A 25,551-nucleotide genomic window follows, 5' to 3' on the forward strand; every position below is an offset into this window, starting at 1 on the left:
CCGTTTAGGGCTTTAAATGTCAATACCAGCACTTTGAATCGGGCCCAGACCTGGACTGGCAGCCAATGAAGTTGTAAAAGGACTGGCGTAATGTGATCTCGCCAGCCAGTCCCCGTTAGTAAACGGGCTGCCCTGTTTTGCACCAGCTGAAGCTTCCGGACTGTTTTCAAAGGCAGCCCCACGTATAACGCGTTGCAGTAATCCAAACGAGAGGTTATCAGAGCATGGATAACTGTAGCTAGGCTATCTCTGTTCAGATAAGGGCGTAGTTGGTATATCAACCTAAGCTGATAAAAGGTGCTCTTTGCCACTGAGTTCACCTGTGCCTCAAGTGACAGTTCTGGATCCAAGAGCACCCCCAAACTATGGACCCGATCCTTTAGGGAGAGTGCAACCCCGTTCAGGACAGGGCAAACATCACCTCGCCGGACAGAAGAACCACCCGCTAACAGTACCTCCGTCTTGTCTGGATTGAGTCTCAGTTTGTTAGCCCTCATCCAGTCCATTACCGTGCCCAGGCACTGGTTCAGAACAGTCACTGCCTCACCTGGGTTTGATGAAAAGGAAAGGTAGAGCTGGGTATCATCCGCATATTGATGACACCTCAGTCCACATCTCCGGATAACCTCCCCCAGTGGCTTCATGTATATGTTAAACAGCATAGGGGATAAGATGGAGCCCTGCGGAACCCCATGGCTTAGGAGCCACGGCACAGAGCAATAATCCCCCAGCACCACCTTCTGGAATCGGCCATCCAAGTAGGAGCGGAACCACTGCAACGCAGTACCTCCAACTCCCAGCTCAGACAACCTATCCAGAAGGATACCATGGTCGATGGTATCGAAGGCCGCTGAGAGGTCCAGGAGAACCAACAGGGTCGCACAACAACAACAACCTATAATACTTATTTTCTTCCTCTGGAGCCGACGAGGACCTTGTAAGCTGCCTTGGGATACAAGTGTAATAACAAAACGCAACATCACAGGTGCCTTACTTAGGGACACCTCTAGGCTGTGCGCCATTCTCAGAACAAGGCTCCATAAGGGAGCACAGGGAGATAATATGTCCCCTTTCGTAGACCCTCAAAATATGGATGCTCCAACCTGTCTAAGCACCTTGTCAACGTCCTCGAGCTGCAACAACTGAAATGCATCCGACAGCATTGGACAAGGCTTGCCTCCGGATGTCTCTCCTGCTTCACCTGCTGGAACAGTGGAGTCGAAACGCAGGTGGAGGCAAGAGATCTTATCTTGGAAGTGGCTTGCAAAGGTATCACAGCGTGACTTTGAGGAATCCATGGTGTGCTTAGGGCCAGCATGAACGAAAAGCCCGGACACAAGAGGACTATGGGCTGAACTTAGGGACATGTTGCATAGTTCGGTTAGAAAATCAGCAATTTCATACTTCATTTGTTTAAGAAATCTATGATGAATACCGTCTGTGCCCAGGGATTTATTTACTGCCAACTGAGCAATAAGACTGAGAACTGCATCTTTTGTCACTGCCATTTCCCCCCACTTCTAATTAGGCTAATCATAAGGAGGGATGTGCAGACTTGGCCAGGCCTGCCACGTTTTGAGCATGGATCCACTTGGCCCTTTCTGTGTATTATCTATTTGTTATTAAGATTTCATTGGACAATTGAACGCTACATGGTATCTCCTGGGATGGAAACTTTTGAACTGAAGAGCTGTGCTCCATTTGAAGAGCTTCCCACATTCCAAAAGTTGCAGGCGTTTACAAGATTCCTCCTTCTGGGTGTTCTTTCACGCAATTCCACGTGTTTGTACTGAAGAAGGCCTTTTCCACACTGAGCGTTTCTAGGGCTTCTTCCTCATGTGAATTTCTTTGTGTTTTTTAAGGGTCGAGCTTACACTGAAACACTTTCCGCATTCTAAACATTTATAGGGCTTCTCCCCCGTATGAATTCTTTGATGTTTTTTAAGGTTGGACCTCTCACTGAAGGCCTTCCCACATTCTAAGCATTTATGGGGCTTCTCCCCTGAGTGAATTCTTTGATGTTGATTAAGGACAAACTTCTGACTGAAGTTCTTTCCACACTCTGAACATTGATAGGGCTTCTCCCTTGTGTGAATTCTTTGATGTTGTTTAAGGTAGGTCGTCCGACAGAAACGTTTACCACATTCTGAGCATTGATAGGGTTTCTCACCTGAGTGAATTCTTTGATGTTGTTTAAGGACAAACCTATGACTGAAGTTCTTTCCACACTCCGAGCATTGATAGGGCTTCTTCCCTGTGTGAATCCTTTGATGACATTTAAGTTTTTGGCGATGACTGAAGCTCTTTCCACAGTCTGAGCATTTATAGGGCTTTTCTCCTGTGTGAATTCTTAGATGTGAATTAAGATCACATCTCTGACTGAAACTCTTTCCACACTCTGAACATTCATAGGGTTTCTCCCCTGTATGAATTCTTTGATGGCGTTGAAGGTTGGCGCTCCGACTGAAGCTCTTTCCACACTCTGAGCATTTATAAGGCTTTTCCCCCGTGTGAATTCCTTGATGTTGTTTAAGGTGGGAGCACCGAAGGAAGCTCTTTCCACACTCAGAGCACTTAAAGGCCTTCTCCCCTTTGTGAATTCCTTGATGTTGTTTAAGTACAAACCTCTGACTGAAGTTCTTTCCACACTCTGAACATTTATAGGGTTTCTCTCCAGTGTGACTTCTTTGATGTTTTTTAAGGCTGGCACTCCAACTGAAGCTCTTTCCACACTCTGGGCATTTATAGGGCTCCTCTCCTGTGTGAATCCTTTGATGTTGTTTAAGGAGGAAGGTTCGACTAAAGCTCTTTCCACACTCTGAGCATATAAAGGCCTTCTCCCCTGTGTGAATTCTTTGATGTTGTTTAAGGATGGAGGTCCGACTGAAGCTCTTTCCACACTCAGAGCATTTCCACGCTTTCGCTTCATTCTGAAGAATTATTTCAATTTCTCCAAGACATCCTTGTTGTATTGGTATTTCATAGAATCCAGCCTCATCCAAAGGACTGGATTCATTCTGCCCCTTGTGTTCACTTTCAGTTTTGTTTCTCTGTTGTTTGCCATTTTTATTGCTCTCCCTGCCGTCAACTGAAAGAATGAAAAGAGAAAGTTTCCTCAATTCAGGGAACAAATGCAGCAGTTTGCAATTTGGATCACCTCAGGAATATACTTAGTTGCAGTAGCAGATTCTTCCAAATATATTAAGTAGCCTCTGAGGACGAATGGGACTGAGAACCAGAGTAGGGTCCAGAGAATTTATCTGATGTGTACCAATATTTATGGATTGCCTCCGAGGACATTGTCCATATAAAACGGCTCAGAGAAATAGGTAACAAAATGCATAATAAAGACCAAGCGGTGGAACGAAATGTATTTTCATATCAGGCCACTTACAAAAACTAACAGCCCAATTGTGTGAAGGACACCACCAGGGCCGGCCCAGCCATTACATGGGCATCGTGAGGCCACATCCCTACCTCACAGCAAAGGGGAGTGTCTTGTGCCCCTTGCCCACCCAGGACCGCCTGCCGTGGGCTCCAGAGGGTGCTCCTGAGAGGCCCGCCAGCCTCTCTCACCTCCTTTGCGGCTGCGCGAGACTCCCGAGGCCCTTCAGAAGGCGCTCTTTCCGGGGCCTCTGGGAAGGGCACAATTTCCCCGGACAGCCCTGCTTTGCCTCCCCTCCCACAGGGCTAATCAGGGCCTTCAAGGGTCTCTGAAACTTGCATTAGGAGGACCTTTAGGGCCCCCATCTGCGTGGGGTGGGATGCGTATAGGGAGAGAGAAACATGCCATTTCCCCAAGGCTGGGGCAACGGCATCTTTTCCTCCCTCCACTCCCAATAGCATCATAGCAGAGGGAGAAAATACACCATTTCCCCAGCCCAGTGGAAATGGCACAATTTCCCCCACCGCGTTAAGGGTGGCTGCCATGAAAGCAGCAGAGGAAAAGGGACAGAGGGCAGACCCAGACCCAAGCGCTCTCGAAGCCTCAGAAGCACTCGGGCACAGGCCCCTCCTAGTGCTGGGTGGGCCAGACGTGGGGACGTTGGCTGCACTCGCGGGCCCAAGCAGAGCTTCGATACAATGCAAGCCCCAGCTCCCATCGTGCCCCCCACATTCTCCAGAAGTCCTGCGAAAGCCTCTTCCAGGCCCCCACCTGCTCTTCCTGAAGGGCATACCGGAAGAGGGGCCTCTCCTGCCCTGTGCGTTGGGGTGGATGCAGCCTAGGAGAGGGAATCCTGAGCTTGGGCAGAGAGCCTGCTGGGCCTGGGGTGGATGGGACACCCACAGCCCCCCCCCCCCCCACCTGCTTACGATGCCCAAACACCAGCAACAGCCCCTTGGGACTGAGGAAGAGGGTCCCTGACCAAGGAGCCTGGATATCTGGCATGGGCAGGACTACAGGTCCCCTCCCTGGCTCCTCCAGGTGGAGGTGCTCATGTAGCCAAGCCGGGGAGGCCTCCGCCTTGGAGCCGCACTCCCAGTCAGGGCAGACCGTACGCCTCAACAGGAGGGCCAAGCGGAGCTGGGCTGAGGGCCTTGAGCCAGGACCCGGGAGATTCAGATTTGGCCATGAAGCTCACAGGGTGGCTGACTCTCATCCTGACCCACCTCACAGGGTTGTTGTGTGGATAAAGCAGAGAGGAGGAGGACAACAACTGTGTAGGGTAATAATAAATAAAAACTGAGAGTGCGGACTTTGAAGGCTTGTAGTCAAGAGACATTTCCCCCGCCCCTCGCTTTAGACCGAAACGACCCCCTTTCTCAGAGGACCACGTCCCTCCCACTGTTCCCTGGGAGCCCATGCTGTGGGAGGCCTCCGGACCAAGGGCCCAAGCAGCGCTGAGCACCCACCTGCTGGTCTCTCCCCTTCCTCAGGGCCCCGGACAAAGGGATCATCCTCTTCTTCCTGCCAGGAGATGAGATCCCATCTGGGAACTGGAAGCCCTTTTGCAGAGGAGAGAAAGAGAGGAAATGCTTCTGACACTTCTGAATATAACGTTTTTACAGGGATCTCAAAGCCCCCGGTGGGAAGCCTCCCCCGCCTCCCTGGCGTTCTCACCAGCCCCATCCGGGTCAAAGGGAGGATGGACAGAACCTGCCACCCCTCTGCACAGGAAGGTAAAAGGGATGGGCAGTCAGAGGATCCTAGAATCGGAAGGCACCCCTAAGGCCATCTAGTCCAACCCCCTGCTCAATGCAGGAATCAAAGTCCTAGGATGCTGCTTAGACCATGAAGCATCAGTCTGCCAACTGAACGCATTGGCTGATCATAAACTTGGCCCTGCAATCGCAGTAAACAGGCCGCTGTGGAGAAGGTGCCAGTGGCGCGTCTTGACTACAGAAGAGGAAGAGGGCAGCCCTGCCTTCGGACATCCTGCTCTTTCCAGAGGTGGACCCCTGCGAATGGATTAGCAATACTTTCAAGGCCTCACGTACGGCGCCTCGTGGCCTCCAGCTGGAACGCAGGAACCCTGAACAGCCACCGTGGCCTCCTCAGAAGTGCAGGGACACAAACTCCTTCCACAGAGCCCAGGATGCCCAGAGTGGACGTGCTCCGTGGCCAAGCTCTCCGTCCCCTGGGACTGAGCCCACGTGCGTCATGCTGGGGGGGCGGCTGGGTGGGAAGGTGGCAGGCAGGGGAGTCCACGGACACGGAAGCGTCACCTGGGATGCCGAGGTATCCGTGTAAGGAAGAGGAAGGAAGAAGAGGGCGGAAGGAAGGAAGGAAGGAAGGAAGGAAGGAAGGGGGAAGGAAGGACCAGGGGAATTAGGAAACGCCCTGCCCTATTGCAACCTCTCGCCGGGTGCCACATTCACCCCAAGGAGGAGGACGCACCCCAGAGGGAGCAGAAGGAGGCCTTCGGGCCCATGTGGAGGGGCGGGGGTTATCACCCACAAGAGGGGGAGTAGATGTGTGACGGTGGTAGGAGACTCCCTTCTGAGAGGGATGGAGGAAGTCACAACAGAGTTTCCCACGGAAAGTGACCCCACCACCTGAAGATGGGACACCCCCACCAGTAAGGGAGGGGGAGCACGGTGAGACGTTAGGAAGGAGTATGCTGGTGTGAAAACACAGGCTCCTGCCTATGGAAGCCTTTTCATGAAGTTGGGTGAGGAGGCAGAACAAGAGGAGGGGGGGTGGGGGGGTCAGCTTCTGGCAGACCACCCAGCCAGGCAGATGACGGAGATTGTGCTTCCCTGGAACAGAGGACAAAACTTTCTCGGAAACAGCAATAGATATCCTGGTGGATTTCAAGTGCCCTCATCCCTCCCGGAAGACTAACTCGGCAAAGAACGGAAGGTCTAATAGGTTTTTGTCTTGTCGTGCTGACAGTTTGGAAAACCCTAACCCTGGTGGAGTGTGGGAGGCAGAAAACGTGGCACCTTTTAAATGCCTTCTGAAGACACACACCACGTTCACCCAGGCTCTCCCTGGGCCGGAAGGAAACAAAAGACGCCCCTCCCTTTCACTGCTCCTCTGCTATTATTATTATTATTATTATTATTATTATTATTATTATTTATATAGCACCATCAATGTACATGGTGCTGTACAGAGTAAAACAGTAAATAGCAAGACTCTGCCGCATAGGCTTACAATCTAATAAAATCATAGTAAAACAATAAGGAGGGGAAGAGAATGCAAACAGGCACAGGGTAGGGTAAACAGGCACAGGGTAGGGTAAAACTAACAGTATAGAGTCCAAACAACATCAGGTTTTAAAAGCTTTAGGAAAAAGAAAAGTTTTTAGCTGAGCTTTAAAAGCTGCGATTGAACTTGTGGATCTCAGATGTTCTGGAAGAGCGTTCCAGGCGTAAGGGGCAGCAGAAGAAAATGGACGAAGCCGAGCAAGCGAAGTAGAGACCCTTGGGCAGGTGAGAAACATGGCATCAGAGGAACGAAGAGCACGAGCGGGGAATAGTGTGAGATGAGAGAGGAGAGATAGGAAGGAGCTAGACCGTGAAAAGCTTTGAAGATTAACAGGAGAAGTTTATATTGGATTCTGAAGTGAATTGGAAGCCAATGAAGAGATTTCAGAAGTGGAGTGACATGGTCAGAGCGGCGAGCCAAGAAGATGATCTTTGCGGCAGAGTGGTGGACAGAAACCAACGGACTGATGTGAGAAGAAGGAAGGCCAGAGAGAAGAAGGTTGCAGTAGTCCAACTGAGAAATAACCAGTGCATGAACAAGCGTCTTGGCAGAAGAGACAGACAGAAATGATCGAATCCTGGCAATATTATACAGGAAAAAACAGGATTTAGCTACTGCCTCAATATGAGGAATAAAGGAGAGCGAGGAGTCAAATATAAAGCCAAGACTACGAGCTTCCTTGACCGGAGTAAGCGTAACATCATTGACAGTAAGAGAGAATGAGAGATGAGGAGAAGGTTTAGGAGGAAAAACAAGCAATTCAGTCTTTGCCATATTGAGTTTCAAGCGACGATGAAGCAGCCAAGCTGAGATATCTGAAAGACATGCTGAGATACGATCGTGAACATCAGGAGAAAGTTCCGGAGATGACAGATATAGTTGTGTATCATCGGCATACAGATGATATTGGAGGCCATGAGATTGAATAAGATTACCCAAGGGCAACATGTATAAGGAAAACAACAGCGGACCAAGCACCGAGCCTTGCGGAACCCCTACTGAAAGGGGAAAGGAGGAAGACGAGCCGCCATTAGTCAACACGCTGAAAGAGCGACCCGCTAGATAGGAGGCGAACCAGTTATAGACAGAGCCACAAAGTCCAAGGTCATGAAGGGAATCTAAGAGAAGATCATGATCAACCGTGTCAAAGGCTGCAGTTAGATCAAGGAGAATAAGAACGGAATAAAGGCCTTTAGACTTGGCAGTAAGGAGATCATTGGTGATCTTAGTAAGGGCTGTTTCGGTGGAATGCAGAGGACGGAATCCAGATTGAAGTGGATCCAAAGCAGAGTTACTAGAAAGAAAGTCAAGACAGCGAGAGTAGACCACCCGCTCCAGGATCTTTGAAACTAACGGCAACAAAGAGACAGGTTGGTAGTTAGACAGAGATAGCCTATCAAGAGTAGGTTTCTTGAGAATGGGAGAGACTGTAGCATGTTTAAAAGCAGAAGGAAATGAACCAGAGGACAGAGAAAGATTAATAGTATGAAGCAAGGAAGGGAGGATAGCGGGAATAAGATTAATAAAGACGCGAGAAGGAATCGGATCACGAGAACAAGTGGAAGGCTTCGAAGAGCGCAGTATTGTAGACAGTTCATCCGCAGAGACCGAAGGAAACGCAGAGAAATTTGCAGGAGGAGCTGACAGATGAGGAACAGGAACTGGAAGAGGAGCAGAGCTGGCCAGATCAGAGCGGATAGTTTGGATTTTAGCATTGAAAAAAGAGGCAAAGTTATTAGCAGACAGAGAGGCGGGGAGAGATGGTGGATTAGGCTTCAGAAGAGAACTGAAGGACGCAAAGAGCCGCTGAGGATGCCTAGCATTTGACTGGATCAGCGTTGAGTAGTACTGCTGTTTGGCCAGTGAGATGGCAGAAGAGTCGTGATGTGTTTTAATATTGCGTTTTTAGTATTGTTTTTTAATACTGTGAACCGCTGAGAGATTCTGTTATATTCAGCAGTGTATCAATGTTACACATACAATAAATAATAAAATAAATGTATTTACTCAGATAGTGGGAAAATGGACAAGGGGGATCTTCTGCCCTGGACTTTGGAAGACAGGGGAGATGGACGTAGCCGGAGCCTCAGGGGAAGGGGGACCCGTGTCGTCTTGGAATTCGAGGGACAGAGAAGGCTACAAACTCTGAACATAGTTGGACTTCAGGGAAGCTCAGAGAAAGCTTGGGTGGGATCCCGTGGCTAGAAATCCTGGGGGAGAAAAGCGCTCAAGAGGGAAGGGAGACCTTGAAGACTGAAGTGCTGAAGGCACAATCAAAACAACGTCAAAAGGTTGTCACACAGAGGAGAGCCAGGATCTTTTCTTGATCCTCCCAGAGTGCAGGACACGGAATAACGGGCTGAAGTTACAGGAAGCCAGATTCCAGCTGGACATCAGGAAAAACTTCCTGTCAGAGCAGTACAACAATGGAACCAATGACCTAGGGAGGTTGTGGGCTCTCCCACACTAGAGGCCTTTGAGAGGAAGCTGGACAGCCATCTGTCAGGGATGCTTTAGGGTGGATTCCTGCATTGAGCAGGGGGTTGGACTCAATAGCCTTATAGGCCCCTTCCAACTCTACTATTCTATGAATCTATGAAAAACTAATCCCAGAAGGAGAAACGGGGGAAATTTCAGGCAACCTGGGCAGCTGTGCAAGGAACAGCACCCTACAGACCAGAGGCTGAAATGAGTGGGAGGTTCAGCTAGATGGCCTCCAAGCTCAGTCCCAACTCTAGGATCCCAGGATATGTCAGCCGAGGGACTGGGGGAGCCTTACCCAGGGAGACCAGAGTCCCATAATTCTCCTCCATGACGTCCCTGTGCAGAGCCTTCTGGCCCGGATCCAGCAGAGCCCCCTCCGCCTCCGTGAAACGTACAGCCACCTCCTCAATGGTCACCGGAGCCTGGAAGAGGAAGAGGCTCTCTGAGCAGAGGATGCAAAGGAGAGAGCGAAGGGATTGGAGGTCCCTCCTTCAGCACCCAGGGCTCCCTGAGGGACATCCAAAGCTTTCTTGGCAGCCAGCTGTGCTGTGCGGTTCTCTCAGGCCCAGGGAGACGTGCAGGAGACCAAGGCACCCAGGCCCTCCCGTACCTGTTCCGTCTGCCCAGATGCTCTGTCCAGACCACCACAAAGAGGAGGAGAAGGAGCCACCTGTGTCCTCTTGCTAATGCTGAGTGTCATCCCATTCCCTAAGAGGAAGTCAAGGAAAGATAGTGAGAAGGTACTTTATAATTCATAGCCATTTTGCATTTCAGTTTCTACTGTGCAATCAGTCTGTCTCCACATGGCTTTTGGTCATAATTCAGTTTATAGAGACACTTGATCTTTCTCACCCCCAGGCACACCGAAGGGGAGCTTAAAAGCAGCCCATGGAGGTCAGGGATAGGTAACAGGCCAGGCCGAAATACGCCCCACTGATCCTTACCCAGAGAGGAGACAGCTCCGTCCCCCTCCTGCAGGGTCCCCCTGAACAGCAGCCTCTGTCTGGTGCCCGGTGGAGCCTTCACGGGGTCAACAACCTCCGCGGCCCCTTGGGCTGACATCCCCTGTGCCTGGAAGAGGAAGGAGGAGCCCAGGGAAGGAAGGAATATTGTTGCATTACTGTTAATTTCTCAGCCTCTGTGCATTCACGTCTCCTTCTACACCTCTTCTGCCTCCCAAACCCTGAAACTCCCTCACAGCCGGGTCTTTGACAGAAGGGCTCAGAAGGATCCCAGGATTGGGGCCAGTAAATCCACCCTGGCATGAGAAGAGGACAGGAACAGGGAACCTCAGACCCCCCTCTTAAAGCCCAGTGGCAAGATCCCCTCCTTTCATGGAACCTCCCAGCCCCACCTTCAAGTGTCTTGTGACGCCTCCAAGAGGGGCCAGATCCACACATTCAGAACCACTATCCGCTGGGTCGTTCAGTGATGGGGGACAGGGAATGGGACACCCCTTCCTTGGAGATACTGTGTGTATGAGGGGGGGATCTTTAAGGTCTCTGCCCCGCGGAGCTCCCAGAGGGAATCTCTCCCTCACCTGCCGCCGCTCCTCCGCCTGGCTCAGGAGGAAGCCTTCCGCCAGGGCCACGGCCTGGGCGCTGCTCTCCGGCCCGCACTCCCGCACCCAGCTCTCCATCTCCGGGGGCAGGACGGCCAGGAACTGCTCCAGCACCACCAGGTCCAAGACCTGCTTCTTGGGCCGCCATTCCGGCTCCAGCCACTGGCGGCAAAGGCGGTGGAGGCGGCTGCAAGCCTGGCGGGGGCCCTCGGCCTCCTGGTAGCCAAAGGCCCGGAAACGCCGCCGGCGCTGCTCCTCCTCCTCCCACTGGGCGCTGCTGCCCCTGGAGCTCTCCAGCATGGTCCTTCCCCGGAGCTCCTGGTCCTGGGTGTTGCAGGGGGCTTTCGAGGCTGAGTCCGGCTCTTCCGTCTTCACTCTGGGCTCCATCTCAGGGGGTCCCAGCTCCGTCCTTGAGACAGGGAGGGGGTCGCATCCTGCAAAGGTCACAAGCCCTTGATTTGTCACCTGGCTGAGGAGGGGAGGGGAGACTCAGGTAGGGGGTGGGAGGTGGGGGGAGGCAGGGAGGGGGAGCTGCCCCCTCCCCCTTCCCCCCCATGGCTCCTCCCCTGGCAGCCCTGCCTGCACCCATCCTGCTGCCCAGGGGTCCCTGGCGCTGAGGCCTCCTCCTGCCCGGCCCTGCAGAGAGGAGGAGGAGGAAGGAGCCTCGGAGGAAGGATCCCTGCAGAGCCCGGATCAGGCCCGGGGTCCCCCTCGCCCACCCTCTGGACCCCCCACCCCCACCCCCAAGCAGCAGCCCCCTCCGGCGGGGGGCTGAGCCCCAGAGCCCCCCCCCGCACAGCCCCCCCCCCGCACAGCCCCCTCCCCTTCGGAGGGAAGTTGGGGAACATGGGCTGCGGAATCCCCCTTCCTCCGCACCCACCAGCAGAGGAGGCGGCTCCTTGGAAGAGACGCGGGGGAGAAGGGATCCCGGAAGTGGAAAGGGGGTCGGTCCTCCAGCTAGGCTCCTCCTGGGGCCTCTCTAGGAAGCGGCGCTCCCTCCCTCCCTCTCTGTGGCTTTAACCCTCCCCTGTCCGGCGGGGGAACCGATCCTGGGCCCGTTTCTCAGGGCGCCTCCTGGCTGCGTTTCGTGCCCGGGGGGGGGGGAGAGGGGGGCGAGGCCGGTAGGGGAGGGGGCTCCGGCGTTGCCGCCCCCTTGACCTGCCCTCCCTCCCCGGGACCCTCCTCCTCCTCTTGCCAGTGGGGACTGGTTTTGGTGGGCTGTGACCCCTGCCAGGTTTCAGCCGGGGCTCCAAAGGAGCAGTGTGGTGTAGTGGTGAGAGCATCGGTCCGGGAGATCAGAGGGTTCTTGGCCATGGAAGGAGCGCCCTGGGTGACCTTGGGCCAGCCGCTCACTCTCAGCCCTGCCTACCTCACAGGGTGGGTGTTGTGATGGATCAAACACCTATTTATTTATATTTATTTATTTATTACATTTTTATACTGCCCAATAGCCGAAGCTCCCTGGGCGGTTCACAGAAATTAAAACCATAATAAAACAACCAACCGGTTAAAACAAATACAGTATAAAAAGCACTGGTGGGGCCACACCTGGAGCATCGTGTAGGCTTCTGGGTACCCCATCTGCAGAAGCACATCGAGAGCTTAGAGGAGCAGGTTCAGAGGGGGGGCCCTAAGAGGACCCAGGGACCCCCGGACATGACCCTGTGTGCCCCCCACCACCGCCCACCGCTCAGTCTGAAGGCACTTGGGACGTTCAGTCTGGAGAAAAGGAGGCCAAGGGGAGACATGACAGCAGTGATGCCACAGGGAAGATGGCCGAGGACTGTTTTCCATGGCTACAGGAAGCAGGAACTGAAATAATGGGTATAACTGTTCCCTAGATTCCGAATAAATAAGAAAAAAAAACACCTTCCTGATGGTAAGATGTGAACAACTGTGGAAGAGTCTCCGTACGGAGGCTGTGGGTTTTTAAGAAGAGGCTGGACAGCCGCCTCTCCTGGATGGTTTAATTGGTTTTCCTGCACATTGCAGAGGGCTGGACTACATGATCCCTGTGGTCCCTTCGAGCTCCGCAATTCTAGGAGAGGAGGAGGATTATGTACGCCACCTTGGGTTCCTTGGAGAAAAAATGGTGGGAGATGTGTACCGGCTATGGGGCAGCATATAAATGTAATCAATTAATTAATTAATATTGGTGAACCCTAATGGGATCAGCCTCCAGCAAAGGAGATTGTTACCTTGTCGTGGTGCTGGAGCTTGAGCACCTCAAGGATGCCATGAGCTAAACCGTGAAGGGACACCCAAGACGGGAAGGTCATGGTAGAGAGGTCAGACTAAAAACAATCCCTGGGGAAGGTCATGGCAACCCACCCCAGTACTCTTGCCATGAAAACTAAATGGATCAGTACAACCAGAGATATGTCGATATAGACCCCCAGGTCGGAAGATGGTCAAAATGCTACTGGGGAGGAACAGAGGATAAGTTCAACTAGCCCCAGACGTGATGACGCAGCTAGCTCAAAGCCGAAAGGACGGCTAGCGGCCGACGGTGCTGGTGGTGAACGACGAATCCGATGTTCTAAAGGTCAACACACCATAGGAACCTGGAATGTAAGATCTATGAGCCAGGGCAAATTGGACGTGGTTATTGGCGAGATGTCAAGATTAAATATAGATATATTGGATGTCATTGAACTGAAATGGACCGGAATGGGCCACTTCACATCAGATCAGCACCAGATCTACTACTGTGGACAAGAGGATCACAGAAGAAATGGAGTAGCCTTCATAATTAATAATAAAGTGGCTAAAGCAGTGCTTGGATACAATCCAAAAAACGATAGAATGATCTCAATTCGAATTCAGGGTAAGCCATTTAACATCACAGTGATCCAAATATATGCCCCAACCACAGATGCTGAAGAAGCAGAAGTAGATCAGTTCTATGAGGTTCTGCAGCACCTACTGGATAATACACCAAAAAGAGATGTTATTTTCGTTACAGGAGACTGGAACGCTAAGGTGGGCAGTCAAATGACATCTGGAATTACAGGTAAGCATGGACTAGGAGAACAAAATGAAGCGGGACATAGGCTGATAGAATTCTGCCAGGACAACTCACTGTGCATAACAAACACTCTCTTCCAACAACCAAAAAGACGGCTTTATACATGGACTTCACCAGATGGCCGACACCGAAATCAGATTGACTACATCCTTTGCAGCCAAAGGTGGCGGACATCTATACAGACAGTAAAAACAAGACCTGGAGCTGACTGTAGTTCAGATCACGAACTTCTTATTGCACAATTTAGAATCAAACTAAAGAGAATAGGGAAGACCCACAGATCAGTTAGATATGAGCTCACTAATATTCCTAATGAATATGCAGTGGAAGTGAAGAATAGATTTAAGGGACTAGATTTAGTAGATAGGGTCCCGGAAGAACTATGGACAGAAGTTCACAACATTGTCCAAGAGGTGGCAACAAAAAACATCCCAAAGAAAAAGAAAACCACGAAGGCAAAATGGCTGTCTGCTGAGACACTGGAAGTAGCCCAAGAAAGAAGGAAAGCAAAAGGCAACAGTGATAGGGGGAGATATGCCCAATTAAATGCAAAATTCCAGAGGTTAGCCAGAAGAGATAAGGAATTATTTTTAAACAAGCAATGTGCGGAAGTGGAAGAAAACAATAGAATAGGAAGGACGTCTTCCAGAAAATTAGAAACATCGGTGGTAAATTCCAGGCAAAAATGGGTATGATCAAAAACAAAGATGGCAAGGACCTAACAGAAACAGAAGAGATCAAGAAAAGGTGGCAAGAATATACGGAAGATCTGTATAGGAAGGATAATAATATCGGGGATAGCTCAGATGGTGTGGTCAGTGAGTTAGAGCCAGACATCCTGAAGAGGGAGGTTGAATGGGCCTTAAGAAGCATTGCTAATAACAAGGCAGCAGGAGACGACGGTATCCCAGCTGAACTGTTTAAAATCTTGCAAGATGATGCTGTCAAGGTGATGCATGCCATATGCCAGCAAATTTGGAAAACACAAGAATGGCCATCAGACTGGAAAAAATCAACTTATATCCCCATACCAAAAAAGGGAAACACTAAAGAATGTTCCAACTATCGGACAGTGGCACTTATTTCACATGCCAGCAAGGTAATGCTCAAGATCCTGCAAGGTAGACTCCAGCAATTCATGGAGCGAGAATTGCCAGATGTACAAGCTGGGTTTAGAAAAGGCAGAGGAACTAGAGACCAAATTGCCAATATCCGCTGGATAATGGAGAAAGCCAGGGAGTTCCAGAAAAACATCTATTTCTGTTTTATTGACTACTCTAAAGCCTTTGACTGTGTGGATCATAACAAACTGTGGCAAGTTCTTGGTGGTATGGGGATACCAAGTCATCTGGTCTGCCTCCTGAGGAATCTGTATAACAAACAAGTAGCAACGGTAAGAACAGACCACGGAACAACGGACTGGTTTAAGATTGGGAAAGGAGTACGGCAGGGTTGTATACTCTCACCTTATCTATTTAACTTGTATGCAGAACACATCATGCGACGTGCTGGGCTTGACGAATCCAAGGCTGGAGTTAAAATTGCAGGAAGAAACATTAACAATCTCTGATATGCAGATGACACCACTTTGATGGCTGAAAGCGAGGAGGAGCTGAGGAGCCTTATGACAAAGGTGAAAGAAGAAAGTGCAAAAGCCGGGTTGCAGTTAAACCTCAAAAAAAACCAAGATTATGGCAACCAGCTTGATAGATAACTGGCAAATAGAGGGAGAAAACGTGGAGGCAGTGACAGACTTTGTATTTCTGGGCACAAAGATGACTGCAGACGCTGACTGCAGCCAGGAAATCAGAAGACGTTTACTTCTTGGGAGGAGAGCAATGACAAATCTTGATAAAATAGTTAAGAGCAGAGACACCACACTGACAACAAAGGTCCGCAGAGTTAAAGCAATGGTATTCCCCGTAGTAACCTATGGCTGCGAGAGCCGGACCATAAGGAAGGCTGAGCGAAGGAAGATAGATGCTTTTGAACTGTGGTGTTGGAGGAAAATTCTGAGAGTGCCTTGGACTGCAAGAAGATCAAACCAGTCCAGACTCCAGGAAATAAAGCCAGACTGCTCACTTGAGGGAATGGTATTAAAGGCAAAACTGAAGTACTTCGGCCACATAATGAGAAGACAGGATACCCTGGAGAAGAGGCTGATGCTAGGGAAAGTGGAAGGCAAAAGGAAGAGGGGCCGACCAAGGGCAAGATGGATGGATGATATTCTGGAGGTGACAGACTTGACCTTGGGGGAGCTAGGGGTGGCAACAGCCGACAGAAAGCTCTGGCGTGGGCTGGTCCATGAAGTCACGAAGAGTCGGAAGCGACTGAACGAATAAACAACAACAAAAATGGGATCAGCACCTTGGATAGTTCCTTGAGAGTTTCGGCTGCTTCTGACAAAAACCCAGAATGGATTCACAGACCCACTGAAACTGGAGCCTCCACTGGTTCTTGCAGCAGTGGGAACCAGGGAACGGACTGATCCAGAGTCCTCCAGGATGGTGCTGGGTAGGGAGTCCAGAGCAGAGCCTTTTGCTCTCAGAAGTTCCCTGACAAGATGGGCCACCAGCTGTCCTGCAGATGTTTTGAACTACAACTCCCATAAGCCCCAGCCATCATGGTCAAGGGGCAGGGATTGCGTATTTGGCAAAACATAGAATCATAGAATAGCAGAGTTGGAAGGGGCCTACAAGGCCATCGAGTCCAACCCCCTGCTCAATGCAGGAATCCACCCTAAAGCATCCCTGACAGATGGTTGTCCAGCTGCCTCTTGAAGGCCTCTCGTGTGGGAGAGCCCACAACCTCCCTAGGTAACTGATTCCACCGTCGCACTGCTCTAACAGTTAGGACATTTTTCCTGATGTCCAGCCGGAATCTGGCTTCCTTTAACTTGAGCCCGTTATTCCCTGTCCTGCACTCTGGGAGGATCGAGAAGAGATCCTGGCCCTCCTCTGTGTGATACCTTTTAAGTATTTGAAGAGTGCTCTCATGTCTCCCCTCAATCTTCTCTTCTCCAGGCTAAACATGCCCAGTTCTTTCAGTCTCTCTTCATAGGGCTTTGTTTCTAGACCTCTAATCATCCTGGTTGCCCTCTTCTGAACACATAACCCAGTAATCCACACACACACACCCTGCATACACACAAACGCACACGCCTCTTCAAACGATGAGGAATTTATTAAATACATGCAAGAATTTAAAGCAAGTTACTTTATCTGGGGAAAGTATCTTGTTCGAGCAATTGTGATTCCAACACAAGGGTACAGGGGAACCCCAACCCTCAGTCCCGGCGGAGAGATCCGTGGGATGGAAACGCCCACCTTGTTCTCTGGCTGGCTGAGGCTTCACTGGAGCATGTGTGAGGCCAAGAGGCGAGGAGGAACACCTTCATACTCTTGGGAAAGGAAGGGAACACATGGGGTGAGCCTGAGAGAGCTTGGAGAAGGAGAAGGACTTGGGGGGGTCTGTTCTAAGAGGGGGGTGATCAGGCTAGTCCTTATGCACACAGTCACAAAAGGAGGTGCTCTAAGGCATCCTCTTCCATCCATGGCGCCGGGTCTGCTTCTGTCCTGTTTGTTCCTTTGGGGTTTCTGCCAACGTGCCCAAATCTGGACTCTTTGACCGGCCCAGGCTAACTGGGGAGCACACAGAACAAAGACCCTGGTCACAGCCCTTGATGCTTGAGCCCCCTGGCAGGTGGCCCCAAGAGGCCGGGGCCTTGGCCAAACCCAGTTCCAAAACGAGACCACACCTGAGCTTGCACATGTTAAGTATATGAAAAGAAATACTTGCTTAGTCATTAAAATTGTGTGTGTATGGCTATCTCAGGGTTAAACAGAGAAAGTATCTGTGGGCAATTACCTTGAGATAGAGGCTGTTCTGGGAACCTTGCCAAGATTCTAAGTTAGCCTCATCACAGCTGTATGTAATGTAGATAAGAATTGTGTAGATCTGTATATAGTTTCTCACTTGTGTAAAATGGAACTGATCACTGCTTACTGATCACTGCTTACTGATCACTGCTCTCTGTGTATGCCTCAGTGTGCTGATCTGAACTGATCTGAATTGAACTGCACAGAAGCCTGAAGGAAATAAACCAGCTCTGCTGTGTAAGACCTGCGTGATGTGTGTTTGTTTCTGAGCACAAACAGAGTTCCAGAGAGAGAAAAGTTCTGGCACAATAACCCAACAAAGGTTATGGGCCCAGTCCAGTCCAGGAAGCCTACGCCAGCCTAACCCAGGCAGAAGAACCAGAACTTGGTGGGAACGGTGCAGTATCAGAATCAGAACCAGGAGTCTGCTAAAACAGAAAACTGTTGATGAAGGAAGACATCAAGCTAAAGCCAGTGCTGCAAAGTGAGGAAAAATCTCAGTCGGCTGACTCTGAGGAGGACTCTGAGCAGGAAGACGGTGAGATACAAATTCCTAAAGCAGAGGGAATGGCAGGAGCTAATATGTCTGGTTTGCATCAATTGTTGGAAAAGCTGAATGACTCTAACTATGCATTATGGTCTTACAAAATGCAAATGTATCTGATTCAGGCTGAACTGTGGTATGTAGTCACAGAGGATCCACCAGATAGAGCAGATCCACAGAATGCTAAATGGTTTAAGGACGATGCAAAAGCAATGGCAGTTATTGCATTAGCTGTGGAAGACTCTCAAATTTCCTTCATTCAGTTTTTGAATACATCAAAAGAGTGCTGGAATGCGCTACAAGCTGTATATCAAAGAGAAACAGCGGGCAGTAAAATAATTCTAACCCGGAAGCTGTATGGAATGAAGCTGAAACCAGGGGAGTCTATGTCAAACCATTTGAAAAGCATGAGAGAAATCTTCAATCAACTCAGGGCACGAGGGATGGAGTTTACAACTATACACCAAGTCTATGTGATTTTGTCAAGTCTTGATTCATCGTACGACGCGGTTGTCACCATGATGGAAAGTCAAGAGGAGAAAAATTTAACCCTCGAGTATGTAGCTGGAAAACTACTGGAAACCTATGAAAGAAGACAAGCTTCAAAACAACAGAACTTTAAACATCCTGTGGCTGAATTTCAACAAAGCCATAAATCTTCTGACGTGGTGGCTGCATTAAAGGCAAGGAAATGCTTTAATTGTGGTTCCACAGAACACTTAAGGCGGGATTGCAACAAGAAGAAGAAAAAGCTGTTGACAGCAAAGTGGAGAGAAGAAAACAACATGAATGAAGCTGAATCAACAAAGAAGTGTCTTCTAGCAAGAGTCAAAGAGACAATGAATCCTTGGTTTTTGGACTCTGGGGCTTCAATAAGTATGGCAAAAGACAAACTTTCATTTGTAACCTTGGAAACTTCTACTTCAGAGCAAAAGTGTGTTACCCTTGCAAATGGAACAAAAATCCAGATTTGTGGTGTGGGTAATGTATATTTTGATTGTCTGGGAGTTGAACTACAAAGTGTTTTATATGTACCAGAATTAGAAACAAACCTTCTAAGTGTGTTTCAGTTAACAGAAATGGGGTATGAGGTTTGTTTTACTGAAGAAAATTGTACTATAAAACAGGGAAACAAGGTGTGTGTGCAGGGAATAATGAAAGAATCTTTGTATGTGATTAATACTTGTACAGAAAATGAAGTTGTAGCCAGCAAAGTCACAACAAAAACAATAGCCAATTGCAAACCACACCAAGAGTGCATCCATTTAACTCATAAAAGGTTTGGTCACGCTAACTATAAAACAATTTCTAAGATTCCAGAATTGTGTGAAGGGGTGAAAATCAAACCATGTTCTAACTATGTAGAATGTAATGTATGCAGTGAAACCAAGTGTCATAAGTCAAACATTCCAAAACATAGTGAGAGAACAACAAAAAGAATTTTTGAATTAATTCATGCAGATCTTGCAGGTCCTTTTGAGACAAGTCAAGGAGGAAACAGATTTTTCTTGTCTATTGTTGATGATTACAGTAGATTTGGATTTGTGTATGTGTTAAAACAGAAGAGTGAAACTTTTGGAAAGTTTAAAGCCTTTGTTAAGTGGAGTAAAAATAGATTTAAAGAACCTATAGCTAATCTAAGAACGGACCGGGGAGGTGAATTTCTTAGCAACCAATTAAAAAAATTCCTCAGTGATGAGGGTATACAACATGACCTTACTGCTCCATATTCACCATTTCAAAATGGAGTTGCAGAAAGGAAAAACAGAACCTTGCAGAACATGTTAAGAGCTCTATTGAGAGAGTCAGGATTGTCTAATCTGTTCTGGGCAGAAGCTTTGTCCACCTCAAATTATTTGTTAAACAGGCTTTACCACTCTGTACATGAAAAAACTCCATATGAAATGTTTTACAAAAGAAAACCTAGAGTGTCACATATAAGGGTTTTTGGAAGTAAATGTTTTGCTCATGTTCAGAAAGAAAACAGACCAGGAAAGCTAGCTCAAAGAGGTTTGGAATGTAAACTGTTGGGATATGATACACAAACAAAAGGCTACCGTTTGTGGTCTCCATATCACAAAAGTGTAATTGTAAGCAGAGATGTAGTTTTTCATGAACAAATGCAGGAAACAAAACAGTATGTAAGTTTGCCTGTAGAACAGAAAGCTGTAGAAACAGAAGAAATTCCTGAACAATCTCAGCAAGAGAGGGAGGGGGAAGAAACTGTAGAGGAGGAAACTGTGCCTGTAACTATGCCAAAGCGACCAGAAAGGGAACGCAAAGCTCCAATTCGTTACTCAGATGAATACCAAAGCAAACAGGTTTCTCATAGAGCTTTACTAATAGCCTATGAACCTACTTCATTTGAGGAAATTCAGGAAATGGAACCTACAGAAGCTCAGGGCTGGCATGAAGCAATGTCAGAGGAAATCAGAGCAATGGAAAAAAATGAAACGTGGGAGCTAGTACCTTTACCTGAAGGTCGTAAAGCCATTACCTGTAAATGGGTATTCAAAGTAAAACAAAATGAGAAAGGACAGGTGGAACGTTACAGAGCAAGATTGGTAGCAAGAGGATTTGCTCAAAAATATCTAATAGATTTTGAAGAAGTTTATGCACCTACAACAAAATACTCAAGTGTAAAACTTTTGTTAAAAATTGCAGCAGAAAAACAATTGAATGTATTTCATTTTGACATCAAAACAGCTTTCTTATATGGAGATTTAACTGAGGAAATTTACATGACTCAACCAAAAGGTTTTGTTAAAAATCCAGGGTTAGTTTGTAAATTGAAAAAATCCATATATGGTTTGAGGCAAGCAGCAAGGTGTTGGAATAAGAAACTGGACAATGTATTGATCAAAATGGGTTTTAAACAAAGCAAAGCTGATCATTGTTTGTACACAAAACAGGATGGTTCAAATGTAGTGTATTTGCTGATTTATGTAGATGATTTGTTACTGGTTTTTAATGAAGAAGAACAGAAAAACACATTTGTAAACCAGCTGCAAAGACATTTTGAGTTAAAAGACCTTGGTTCAGTGAAAAGTTATTTGGGAATGCAAATTTCAAAAGATTCTAACACAGGGTCATTTCTGATTGAACAAAGTGGCAAAATTAAAAAATTGCTGGAAGAACACAGCATGGAGAATTGTAAAATTGTTGCCACTCCTATGGTCACTGATTTTCAAAATCAGACAGACAGTACTGAAATGGAAGACATACAGAAATATCAGAGTGTGATTGGAAGTTTACTTTATCTAGCAAACCTAAGTAGACCAGATATTACATTTGCTGTAAATCTTTTAAGCAGAAAAATGACAAAACCTTCTGTAACTGATTGGACAGCTGTAAAACGTGTATTGAGATATCTAAAAGGTACAATCAATCACAAATTGGAAATATCTACACACAAAGATGGAAATTTCTGTGTTTATGCAGATGCTGACTGGGCTAACGCAATTGATAGAAAGTCTACCAGTGGAGCAGCATTCTTTTACAATCAATCTTTGATTGATTGGTATACAAGAAAACAAAATTGTGTAGCAACCTCTAGTGCAGAAGCAGAATATATCAGTTTATCTCTGGCTTGTAATGAGATTGAGTGGTATAAACAATTATTTGCTGATCTAAGGTTGGAAATTGAGACACCAGTAACCATATTTGAGGATAATCAGGCATGTATTAGTATGGCTACATCTGAAAAGTGTAAACCAAGAACTAAACATGTGGATGTTCGTTATTCTCATGTGAAAGATATAATTCAGAAGGGCTGGATTAAGCTTGAATATTGTCCATCTGAAATGATGTTGGCTGATTTATTCACAAAACCAGTATCAATGGTAAAACACAAAGAGATGCTTTTAAAGCTGGGTCTCAGATTGTAACACAATTTAAACAACATGCGCAAGAGGAGGACTGTTAAGTATATGAAAAGAAATACTTGCTTAGTCATTAAAATTGTGTGTGTATGGCTATCTCAGGGTTAAACAGAGAAAGTATCTGTGGGCAATTACCTTGAGATAGAGGCTGTTCTGGGAACCTTGCCAAGATTCTAAGTTAGCCTCATCACAGCTGTATGTAATGTAGATAAGAATTGTGTAGATCTGTATATAGTTTCTCACTTGTGTAAAATGGAACTGATCACTGCTTACTGATCACTGCTTACTGATCACTGCTCTCTGTGTATGCCTCAGTGTGCTGATCTGAACTGATCTGAATTGAACTGCACAGAAGCCTGAAGGAAATAAACCAGCTCTGCTGTGTAAGACCTGCGTGATGTGTGTTTGTTTCTGAGCACAAACAGAGTTCCAGAGAGAGAAAAGTTCTGGCACAATAACCCAACAGCACACCCCATAGAAGAGGGGTAGTGGGGTAGGGGCTAAACATCGTGGAAAGGCCTCCCATAGGAGACGAAGGGTTCAAAGAGAGAGACGTCCCCCTCTGGGCCAGTGTCAAAAGGGGTCTTCTGCAGGAAGTACATTAAAAAGCAGAGGAGTGAGAAAAGCACAGAGTTCAGCACCACTCTGGGCAATTCGCTTGAATTGGGACTTTTCTTTCTTGGAGAGACGCCAGAACCAGCGAGACTGAAATGGTCTCTTTCTCCAAGCACAGACCACCACACTGGAAAATATATATCGCACAATAACAACAACAACAACAATAATAGATTAATAATACAGATCCGATTTATTCTATTGTTTTCATCACAAGATGTTCTTTTGTATTCAGATCAGGTCTCAGAATAATGATGTAGCACTTGGGAAGAAAGATGCAGCCCAGGAGCCCAGCACTGGAGGCCAAGATGGAGAAGACCTGCACGGCCACCATGTATTTCCCCTTGGTGCTCAGGTAGGTGGGCACAAAGGACACCCAGACGCTGCAGAAGACCAGCATGCTGAAGGTGATCAGCTTGGCTTCGTTGAAGGACCCAGGCAGCTTCCTGGCTAGGAAGGCCACCGTGAAGCAGATGGCAGCCAGGAAGCCCATGTAGCCAAGGGCAGCATAGAACATGGCGACAGACCCTTCATTACATTGCAGGATGATCTGTCCAGGCTGGGAGTGCATGTCAGAGTCAGGGAATGGGGGAGAGATGCCCAGCCAGATGGTGCAGATGACAACCTGGACACTGGAACAGGAAAGGACAATGGAGTTGGCCAAACTCTTCCCCAGCCACCTCCTCACCCTGTTCCCTGGCTTTGTAGCCAAGAAGGCCAACACCACAGTGATCGTCTTGGCCAAGAGAGAAGAGACGGCAACCGAGAAGATGATGCTGAAGGCTGTCTGTCGGAAGAGGCAGGTGGCTTTCCTTGGCCGGCCGATGAAGAGGAAGGAGGACAAGGAGGAAAGCAGGAGGGAGATGAGGAGGATGAAGGAGAGGTCCCGGTTGTTGGCTTTGACTATGGGGGTTTCATGGAATTGAATGAAGATTCCTAACACAAAGCCTGTGATTAAGGACAGGAACAGGGCAAAGGAAGCCAGGATGATCCCAAAATGTTCCCCATAGGAGAGGAAGCTCATATCCTTGGGGATACATAGATCTCGGTCTTTGTTTGGGTGCTGATTGTCCGGACACTTGCTGCACTGCTCTGCATCTGCAAAGAACCAGAGCAATATCTCCCTTACATCTTTCACGATCTCTGTTCTTTTGCACCCCATGGAACATATTTTTCTGTTGTGCTTCACGGCACACATGAACTTCATGCAGGACAGAGGCAGGCCTGCAGGGCCTCCTCACTGCCCCATATGAAGAAGCAATGTTTGGTGCTTCCTGTGTTTAAACACGGCTCTACCCAGGGGTGCGGGAGCTCTGGCCTTTGAGCCAAATTCGGCCAGCAGGAGGTTCCCCATCGGGCCCTTTCATGAATTCCTGCATGGTGCTGGGCTTGGCCTCCAGTCTCCTGTCTGCTGGAGGAATCCCTGCCGTTATCTCTGAACTGCGATTGGAGATAACAGTGGGGAAGGTGGGTGGTGAGGGTCCTGGCCAGAAAATCCTCCCAGCTCTGCCTGCGCGTGGTTTGCTCCCTGTGCGTCACCTGCTCCAGTTTCTGACTCAGCCGGGGAAGGTCTCCCCCCATGGGGGAAGTGCCAGGAGAAAAGAAGCCAGGATCATCCATACATCACAACAGTCGGGAAGCCAAAGGTGTCAGGGTGCGTGGGCACACCAAGGACATCCCTCAGCCTGCAGAGAGCCCAGCCCCCACCCGAATTTCGTCCCCTGCCCCAATCATAGTGTTCTAAGATTAGGGGCTGGGCAGGTGAGTGGATCCAGGAGGATTCGTGGCGACCACCTTCTGGGTCCTCAGTAAAGCACAGGGCAGCGACCCATAATGATGGGGATTTTGGAGATTCTTCCAGAAGGTGAGAGACATTTGGGGAGAGGGCGTGCCAGTCTCCTCCCCCACCTCAGATTGTGGCAATGGAATTGAGATGTCTTTGAGGGAGACAGTCTGAGCGAGTCAGAGGAAGAGATGCCCGGAGCAGAGTTTGGCTCTCCAGTCAACTCAGGGCATGGTACTCGCTCTCGCTCTCGCTCTCTGCCCAACCTGGCACCATCCAGATGTCTTGGACTACAACTCCCATCATGCACTTGGTTTAAGATGTGTCTCCACCAATACTCAACCAGAGTCATCCCATGAAGCTGAATGCTGGGAGATTCAGGATGGAGAAAAGGAATTCTTTGGAAGCTTTGGTGCTCGCTTCCACAAGGTACATTGAAGGCCGGCAACTTGGGCAGCTTTAGCTATTGAGGCTCTCTGAGTTTAGAAACACCTTTAACAAAACCTTCCAGGGACATAGAATCATAGAATAGTAGAGCTGGATGGGGCCTATAAGGCCATCAAGTCCAACCCCCTGCTCAATGCTGGGGGCATCCATCTGGAGGCATCTTCCCCCTCCTCCCAAGGGGCGCCATTTTCCTCCTTGGAAGGCAAAAGGAAGAGGGGCCGACCAAGGGCAAGATGGAGGGATGAGATTCTGGAGGTGACAGACTTGACCTTGGGGGAGCTAGGGGTGGTGACAGCCGGCAGAAAGCTCTGGCGTGGGCTGGTCCATGAAGTCACGAAGAGTCGGAAGCGACTGAACGAATAAACCACAACAACAACACCCACCTTCCTGGGTGGAGATGGTCCCTTCCGCACAGGGAGCGCAGGTGTAGCAGCACACTGGCTTCCCTTCCTGAACCACCTTGACGAATCCTGGACGGCAGCTCTCCACACACCTGGAACGGGGCAGGGTCTAAGCGCAAAGACAAGGGCTCTCAAAGGGACAGAATTCCCATAATACTGGAACCAAAAGGGGTCATATCCCATGAAGCCGATGGGTGGGAGATTCAGGACAGATCAAAGGAAGGACTTCTTTGCATACATAAAGTGACAGCCACCAATTTGCATGGCTTTAAAT

The 25,551-nt window shown here is 48.6% G+C and overlaps 3 protein-coding genes across 3 annotated transcripts in view; 1 reads left to right on the forward strand and 2 right to left on the reverse strand.

Annotated features, from left to right (window-relative positions):
• Nucleotides 1-25,551, forward strand: part of LOC134396428 (zinc finger protein 664-like) — a 151,611-nt gene that overhangs the window by 38,046 nt on the left and 88,014 nt on the right. The window lies entirely within an intron of this gene.
• Nucleotides 1,628-11,596, reverse strand: LOC134395834 (zinc finger protein 436-like). The gene is made up of 8 exons (XM_063121992.1): nt 11,581-11,596; nt 10,494-11,134; nt 10,338-10,397; nt 10,084-10,210; nt 9,750-9,847; nt 9,435-9,561; nt 4,855-4,947; nt 1,628-3,088 (listed from the first exon to the last, which is right to left on the reverse strand). Exons 2-8 carry the CDS (start codon nt 11,085-11,087, stop codon nt 1,821-1,823), a joined length of 2,367 nt encoding a protein of 788 aa, XP_062978062.1. The 5' UTR covers nt 11,088-11,134; nt 11,581-11,596; the 3' UTR covers nt 1,628-1,820.
• LOC134395835 (vomeronasal type-2 receptor 26-like) lies at nt 22,840-23,808 on the reverse strand. Its single transcript, XM_063121994.1, has one exon. It carries the CDS (start codon nt 23,806-23,808, stop codon nt 22,840-22,842), a length of 969 nt encoding a protein of 322 aa, XP_062978064.1.

Source organism: Elgaria multicarinata, chromosome 3 (assembly GCF_023053635.1).
Source record: "Elgaria multicarinata webbii isolate HBS135686 ecotype San Diego chromosome 3, rElgMul1.1.pri, whole genome shotgun sequence".
Classification (NCBI taxonomy): domain Eukaryota; kingdom Metazoa; phylum Chordata; class Lepidosauria; order Squamata; family Anguidae; genus Elgaria; species Elgaria multicarinata.

What these genes read in the sequence shown, in the direction of transcription:
- LOC134395834 (XM_063121992.1), bottom strand. Translation starts at nt 11,087, where the DNA reads ATGGAGCCCAGAGTGAAGACGGAAGAGCCGGACTCAGCCTCGAAAGCC. An exon ending in GCGTCACAAGACACTTGAAG is followed by an intron (nt 10,398 to 10,493) that starts GTGGGGCTGGGA and finishes TTCTCATGCCAG; the next exon opens with GGTGGATTTACTGGCCCCAA. An exon ending in TGGGACTCTGGTCTCCCTGG is followed by an intron (nt 4,948 to 9,434) that starts GTAAGGCTCCCC and finishes CCTCTGCAAAAG; the next exon opens with GGCTTCCAGTTCCCAGATGG.
- LOC134395835 (XM_063121994.1), bottom strand. Translation starts at nt 23,808, where the DNA reads ATGGGGTGCAAAAGAACAGAGATCGTGAAAGATGTAAGGGAGATATTG.